Source organism: Rhipicephalus sanguineus, chromosome 9, assembly GCF_013339695.2.
Source record: "Rhipicephalus sanguineus isolate Rsan-2018 chromosome 9, BIME_Rsan_1.4, whole genome shotgun sequence".
Classification (NCBI taxonomy): Eukaryota; Metazoa; Arthropoda; class Arachnida; order Ixodida; family Ixodidae; genus Rhipicephalus; species Rhipicephalus sanguineus.
The window spans coordinates 66,636,997-66,645,085 of record NC_051184.2 but is presented as its reverse complement, the minus strand read 5'-3'; the positions used below and the strand labels follow the sequence as shown (position 1 = coordinate 66,645,085).

Below are 8,089 nucleotides of genomic sequence, written 5' to 3'. Positions count from 1 at the left end.
TTGCGGGGTTGATGAGGAGGCCATGTTCCTGGAGTCGAGAAAATAGCAGACGCAGATGGGTGCAATGCTGTTCGGGGGAAACACTAGCCACCAGGAGGTCGTCGAGATATCCAAATACGAAGGGAAGTCCACGAGTTACTTCGTTTATAAACCTCTGGAACGTCTGAGCAGCGTTTCGCAATCCGAACGGCATGCGAACATACTCGAAAAGTCCGAATGGTGTCACAAGTGCAGTCTTCGGGATGTCCGCTGGCTCGACCGGAATCTGGTGGTAGGCCTTTACCAAGTCTATTTTGCTGAATATCACCGCTCCCGCGAGGTTGGCAGAGAAGTCGTGAATGTGAGGGAGGGGATAGCGATCAGGTATGGTGCGCGCGTTGAGGGCTCGATAGTCACCACAGGGGCGCCAATCCCCTGGATCACGCTTTGGGACCATGTGGAGAGCTGACGACCAACTGCTCGACGAAGGGCGGATGATGCCCAGTTGCAGCATGTGGTCGAATTCTCTTTTCGCGATGGCAAGGCGGTCCCCAGCGAGGCGCCTGGGTCGGCAAAATACTGGAGGGCCAGTAGTGACAACATGATGCGTGACGTTGTGACGTACAGGCAGCTCAAGGTTGGAAGGCTTCGTGATGGCTGGAAAGTCTGCTAGAATTGAGGCGAACATAGATGCCGGTATCTGTGGCGCCGTTCCTGTGGTATATGTTGGAGGTGCGAGGATGCCTTGTATGGACATCCTGGTCGTTGTGTCGACGAGTCGACGTGCCCGGAGGTCAACGCTGAGGGCGAAGTGGGTCAGAAAATCAGCACCCAATATGGCCATGCGTACATCTGCAACAACGAATACCCATCGGAAGGTGCGTCGGAGACCCAAATTGATGGTGAGAGAGCGCTGACCATATGTATTGATGGCAGAGTTGTTGGCTGCTTGAAGGGGAGCAGTCTGCGGAGAGCGCTGCCGGTCGAGTCGTGTGGCAGGAACGACACTGACCTCTGCACCTGTGTCCACGAGAAATCGATGTCCGGCAATCCTGTCAGTGACGTAGAACAGGCGGCTTGTCGTATGGCAAGAGTCACTGGCCGCCATCAGTGGCTCTGCGGTACGTTTCCCTGCCAGCTGCAAGGAGGACGACACTGACGCGCGCTGGCACCGAAGTTGCTGTGATACCAGCAGTAGACGCGTCGACGAGGACCGGAACGGGAGCTAGACCTTGGAGACAATCTGGGACGGTAATCGCGGTCTCGTCGACGGGGGCGAGACGGTGGCCGTAGGGCATTAACAGTCTCGGCGAGGTCGTCGATCAGTTGCTCCAGGCGAGACTGCCGGTCCTCGAGTTGCGACAACGGAACGCTAGATGCAGTAGCCACAGTACCTCCTACTGCATAGTCAGCCACGCGATCGGCCTGCTCCGCCAGCTTGTCGAGGGGCAGGTCGTCAGGTGCGGTAGCCAAGGCAAGGACTACATTCTGTGGCAGGCGCTGGAAAAACAGTTCTCGCAGCAGCGGGCTGTTTACATCCAACTTACAGCCACTGAGAAGCTGCTGCATGCGACGTAGCAGTTCTGACGGTCGCCGGTCGCCGAGCTCCTCTTCGTTGAGAAGCTGCTGGAGACGCCTGCGCACAGACACAGACTTGCGTTGCAGCACCGTCGTTTTAAAGTGGTCATAAGGTGTGGTTTTATGGGGCGTGCACACAAGGTCGTGAAACTCTGCAACCACTTCCGTTGAGAGCGCGGAGGCAGCGTAGCAATACTTCGCTTGTTGCGAGGTAATGCGCCGAAGGGCAAAGATGGCCTCCACGTGCGTGAACCAGGCTGCAGGATTCTGGGGCCAAAACGACGGCAGGTGAATCTGCACCGTGGCGATGCCCTCTGCGCCGATCGTCGGTCTGTCGCTTGTGGTCCCGTCCATGATGTAGTACTCGCCCTGCGATCACGTCCGGGTCACCACGTTATAGGGACTGAGGTTAGGTCCACTATAACAATGCGTGTGGCGGCGAGCGTAAAAACCAGGGAACCGTTCAGACCGATGGCAGGAGCAGAAGAAGACTATTCTTTATTCTTCGTTTTCTTTTCCTCGCAGCCCGCAGCACGAGGAACGAGGAGCGTGCGCATGCACATGCGCCTGTGCGCGCCATAATTAATAGTCAGCCGATGCAGACGACGATGGCCGCTAGAACGCATATGTGAGGTGCAACATCACTAGGTAAGTATTAGGTGGTGTGTTCCTTTAATAGAAAATACATAGATACGTAATTCTAGAGACCCTAGTTTCTTAAGCTGCGCTGAAAATGCGACTGCGCCGAAACTTGGCTTCCTCCGTGCCCTCTGCACGAGCTCATTGTTGTGTTTCGGTTTCGGTTCAGTATTGCACTGTACGAGTGCCATGGGGCGCCGCGCTGGCATTCCTGCTTTACCCAGGCGACGTGAATATAAAAGAGTGTGTGGAGAGTACTCTTTGAGTGCGGACGTTTCTTCTGCTTCGGCGCTTCGCGCCAAACCGCGTGTTCGGGCTGGCTGGCGTCCCCGCCGGTCGCGTTGGTCACCGCCGGTCTTCGCCTGCTGCTGCGCCGGGACTACCAGCCCGCAACACAGCATTCACGTTTCCCGACGTATTGCCAGATGGCGTTCATATTTCACGCAGCGCCTCTTCTATCGTCTTTAGACGACATTTGCTGCGAAGCACGCAGATATTTAATTCGTATTGGATATGCAGTGCTGTAGCCTCCAGACTGCCGCAACCAGATTGCGAGATGAACTATACAGAGACGGTGCAACACTTACCATGCGTTCCGCATGCGACCCGCACGGCGGGGAAGCATATTATAAACTTGAGTGGTCTACGCGTGTTACTCGAAAGCACGGAACATACGGTTTTGGCCACCGCCTGTGTACACATGTTAAATGTTTTCCATTCATTCGTTGACTTATTCATTCATTGCTCTAAATACCCATTTTGGTTGAAGCTGGTCCTTGCTTGCTAAGAAATTCGTATCATATATTTAAGCGTATCCTTCCAGGTATTTTCATTATCTTGCAGTCTTTTCTTTAAAGGATAAAGAGTAACCGTAACATACCTTTCATAAGCATGTTTCGTTCGGTAGGTTTTGAGCAAGGCTCCTTAGAGACGCAGGATAACTCTGCAATATAACGAGATAGAGAACGTAGGCTTCTCTTGGTGACTTATGCAAGATGTGTGCTTATAATTCTGGCTCCAATGACAGTGCCACTGATTGACCGTTCTTTGCACTGTCTTACGTACACGTTGTGTGGGATAGCTAATGTATTAACCATTCCACAGTCGTCTACAGTCCACAGAACACGACAGGACGACAATTGAGCTAAAAAATGATGGCTGATCCCTCCGTCATAGCAATCGGTGTATCACGCAAGTGAAACTTGTTATCACTGAAGTAGTTTATTGTTTATAGTGCATTGGTATATGAGAGCTTGTACAATGTCTACTGTTGTTTGGCAGATGTGGACACCGCTTGATGTGGACGCATCTCACTCACGTTGACGCCTAGTGGCACATCTCCGTACCGACGACTAACGCCCATGATCATCATTTAACCCTTGCGGTAGCTGAAGTTCTTAACATATACGTGAACACCGTATATGGTGAATCCCGCGTTAAGATGGCATCAACAAGCACATAATAAACACCGATACTCTACATGCACTCCCCCAAAGCTTCGTGAAATGCTAAGAGAAACGCTACGCGCGTCGTGTCTTCCCTCTAGCCTGGTGGGCGCTGAGCCGTGCCCCCACGACGGGAGGCAGAAAATAGCGCCCCTTTTCATTTCTTTCACGAATCACTCTCTCTCTCTCTAGCCTGGCCGTTACTTCTCACAGGTCGAGCGGGGAACGCGGTGCGACAGCCAGGCGAGCGTCGGAGAGCTACTTTTCGATATGGATGGATGCTATGAGTGAGGCTTGAGCCGAAGCTGCCACCTCACGGTGTGTTAAAGCGTTGACCAAATTAAACTTGTATTGGAAATGCGCCGAATGGGACGGTCGTTTTTTTTTCGAGCTTGGTGGCACAGATGTCACCTCCCCGTTATAAAGGGGATGCTCATAGCATACATCCACCAATCCAAGATCACTGTGAGAGGAAAGTGCGAAAGATAAAAGGCCCGCTCATGTAGCCTCCGTTGTGCGTTTGGCGGTAGCTCATTGGGCTAAACGACCGCCAGATCATTGTCGTGGACCGAGAGGTCATGGGTTCGACTCCAGTCAATTGGAACTTTTGCTCATAGTTTTCCTTTGCCATCTGATGGCGTTCATTTTGCTGACGTACTTCCGTGGCGGAAATACGTCATGAAAGTCTTGGTGGACCCCGGCATGCAACACTTTCGGGTTAAAGTAGCACTTCAAACCCTCCCCGATGTAATGCGACAGCATTATTTGCTCATTCTGCAACCCCGCTGTCGCCTGAGAACTCTGGCAGGAAATGGAAACATGAATTACGTCATCATCGAGGGCGCGCACGTGGTTGCTCAGAGATCAAGCGTTCGAATTGCGAACGCTAGCAGGCAATGGGCTCGACAGCGCACAAATCCCCGACAACGCCGAAGGCAGAAAAACCCGACGATTTGTAGCGAGGTAACGTTCTGGCCTAGGGGTCGCCGATTGGCTTTATTGATCGGTTACCGATTAACCACTACCAGGTTTAGGTATTATTACTAGCTTTTCAGGAACAAGTTTTCTTTGAAAAAGTGTGCGATAGGTTGAACAAACAGGAGAAAGTGCCTCAGACAGGCTGGCCGACGTTTCGATAGGAGGACCTATCTTTGTCAAAGGCGCCTTGTCATCCTTGGTGTGTTAGTTTTAAAGAGGTTAGTGTTGACGCCATGTCCAACGGTGGCGTATGACGTCACTACTAACCCCTCTAGTGACACGCGCCACCGCTGGACATGATGTTAACACTAACCCCTTTAAAACTAACACGCCAAGGATGACAAGGCGCCTTTGACAAAGATAGGTCATCCTATCGAAACGTCGGCCAGCCTGTCTGAGGCACTGTCTCCTGTTTTTTCAACCTATCCCACTCCCTGCTCCTATCTGTCGGCTCCCATCTTGACTTTGAAAAAGTGATAACTTGTTTTATTAGATGCGTCCGTGATGTGACACTGGCATAATACTATAGATATTACACCAATCACACAATTTTGGAGCCCCGCGTGATTTCATGGTTGGCTAAATATTCCACAAAAGAGCGATCTGTTTTAACGCGACAGCGTTAAAAAATCGTTTCGCAGAAATTCCTGTGTCGGCGCTGGTGTCGTTGTTGTTTGTTTTGAGCAAAAAAAAAAAAAAACGGCGTTATCCATGGGCGAAGTTCTAGACGCAAATAAATAAATAGTGAAAATCTTTGGTTCGAGGGGGAATCGAACCCAGGACATCTGCACGGCAAATAGGTGTTCTACTACAGAGCCATGCCCATGCTTAAAGCTGTTTTGGAAAAAAAAGAAACCTGCAATAGTGTCGTGTAGTGCGAGGAGCGCCTCAACGCATTTAATATAACGGGGCGGAAGCATAGAGTCGCACCAGAGTGAAAACAATTGAACTGCACAATGAGTGGTTGATTCAAAGGCCAACCAATCCCCAAGTGCACGGGCATAATTAATCATCATTGTCAGCAACAGCAGCGACAAAGTGTGCAGCTGCGCATTTGTGCCTGTGGCCTTACGGATCGCAAAGGAAAGAATTATGGCGCAGTGGGCACTTCGCAACTGTACTTGCAGTAAGCATTGTAGAGTAGTTTGAAACAGCCAGTGTTACGCTTGAGGTGTCCGTTTGAGGTGTCGACCGAGAAACGAGGCCAGGATGGTGATTGAGAACGCGATGCGAACGGAGCCCGTCTCCGCTTTCGCGTTCTACTCTTCAAGACGAAGCTCAACCGTCCTTCCAGTTCTTTAAATGGTAAAAACCACGCGCTCTATAGAAGCTCGTTGATATACGTACGTCAATCCTAAAAAAATTTGACGTTGTATACAAAGCTTTTATTCAACTGATACGGCTAACATGTTCTTCCCAAGACACGTGTTCTCCAATAGAAATTTATATTTCCTTCAATAATTAACTAGCTGTAGTTCTACGTGATTTAGCTGAACTGGCACCATCTCGGCAGCCTTTTTTCGCGGCGGAAACAATACTGCCTTAGTTTCAATATAGTGATTTTAAGTGGTTTTGATTAACAAAAAGCAAGGAGAGTTCCAGACAACTGCTTGGACGACGACAGAAAGAAACGACACTACAAATGAACGTTTATTCAAAGTTTCCTTTCATATTTATAGCATTTAGCGAATAGATTGCTGACTGATTAGCAGCTTTTTATTTTGTGCGCATGAATCTTTTTTTTTTCTTTTTCGGTTTGTAGTATGGATGTTGTACTGATGCATGATTGTGCCACTTTGGTCGATGGTCATGGCTTCTAACATTCCGCGCGTCAGCTCGTCATTAGTTCTTGCGAATATCTTGATGCCGTGCAGTTTTACAGTGCACCGACAGTGGCGATTGTGGAAGGCGAGGTGTCCAGCCGGGGCTCATAGCATGACAGATTCTCCGGATTTTTTTCTGTCTGAAATACTCAACCAGGCTCAAAGAACCTTGCATTCTGAAAGGAACCTGTCACTCCATGAGAGTAGACATGGAAGACCTGTATGATTCGCTTCCGCACGACGATGTAATGGCATGCATTCGACAGTGCATCACCGAACATAACGACAAATATAGCTTCTTTCACGTCTTGCAAAGTACCCATAGCATCCTTCTTAGAACTGCTATCATTCTACTTAAAATCCACCTTCGTTAAACACGAACAACAATGTTTCATACAAAAAAACAGGCGTCCGTATTGGATGCAGAGTTGCCGCGATACTCGGTGAAATTTTCCCGCGTGTCGTAGACAGAAAACTGGCTGAACAACTAGAGGGTATGGTCTTGCATGTGTTCAGATATGTGGATAATTTTCTGACACTCTTTGATTTTGATGATTACTGCGATGGTCCTGTTTTCGCTCCAGACACGTGTGGCACATACCAGTATACCACGAGCCGCGGTATGCAGGTATGCGCCACAGGTGATTGAGATTACATCTACACAGAAACTGCGAGAACAGGCACTGCTAAATTATATGCGGCGGCTTTAGGAAAAAACATGGCTGATCCCTCCGTCATAGGAATCGGTATAACACGAAAGTGAAACGTGTCTTCACAGTAGTAGTGCTTATTGTGTAGTGATATATGAGAGCTTGTACAATGCCTATTCGTGTTTGGCAGCTATAGCACCGTTTTGACGTGGATGCACCCATGTTGACAGCATGTCTCTATCGCGACGACTAACGCCCATGATCATGATTAAACTGTTGTGGTAGCTGACGGTGTGAACATATATTTGGACACAGCGAATCGTGAATCCCGCGTAAGGATGATATCAACAAGCTCATAATCAACACTGGTACCCGGTATGCACTTCTTCAACGCGTCGTCAATTAAGGAGAGAAACGGCACGGTGTGCGCTTTCTTGCAATGGGTAGCCGACGCCTGTGCTCGTGCATACATAACACACACTGCGCTTCAGCAACAGGGGAGGTAGAGGTTCGTAGCCTGAGCCGCAAACGCGTGCGTCCCGCTGGCCTCTGTCTCACAGGCGCTGCTCTCGCTCCACCAAGGCACGACATTCGCCCGTCGAAATCGCGTGCTTTCTGCAACGCATATTGCAGCGGTTTTGTTAGTCGGTGCTCTCGCAATTGAAGCAGTCGGCGGCGGAGAAATCCCGTTGGTGCACGCGGAAGCTCCACTACTACGATGAGCCGACGCAGGCTAACACGAAGCCAAAGGCAAAGAACGTAACTGCGTCAAGAGTGCCTCGGCGACGCCAGCGCGGCCAGTCTACCTCTCTGGTATCGAGACGCTTTAACCATGGCCTCCAATATCGCGCGCAGTCTTGGAGTAAGCGCTAGTAAGTGTCGATCGTGAAGCATTACTTCTTTTCACATCTCACAGACGGCGGCACCTCCCCGCTTCGCCCGCCGCGAAAGAGAATGTGTGAAAGATATAAGGCGCGTTCGCGCCGTGTCTAGCATC

General features: G+C 50.1%; 1 protein-coding gene across 1 annotated transcript; it reads right to left on the bottom strand.

Moving 5' to 3' along the window:
* Positions 1 to 1,086: 1,086 nt before the first annotated feature.
* LOC119405615 (uncharacterized) lies at positions 1,087 to 1,911 on the bottom strand. The gene has a single exon (XM_037672448.1). The coding sequence runs from the start codon at positions 1,909 to 1,911 to the stop codon at positions 1,087 to 1,089; it is 825 nt and encodes a 274-aa protein (XP_037528376.1).
* Between the last annotated feature and the right edge of the window lie 6,178 nt (positions 1,912 to 8,089).

Excerpts from the sequence above, each read along its gene's own strand:
- LOC119405615 (XM_037672448.1), bottom strand. The coding sequence starts at position 1,911 with ATGGACGGGACCACAAGCGACAGACCGACGATCGGCGCAGAGGGCATC.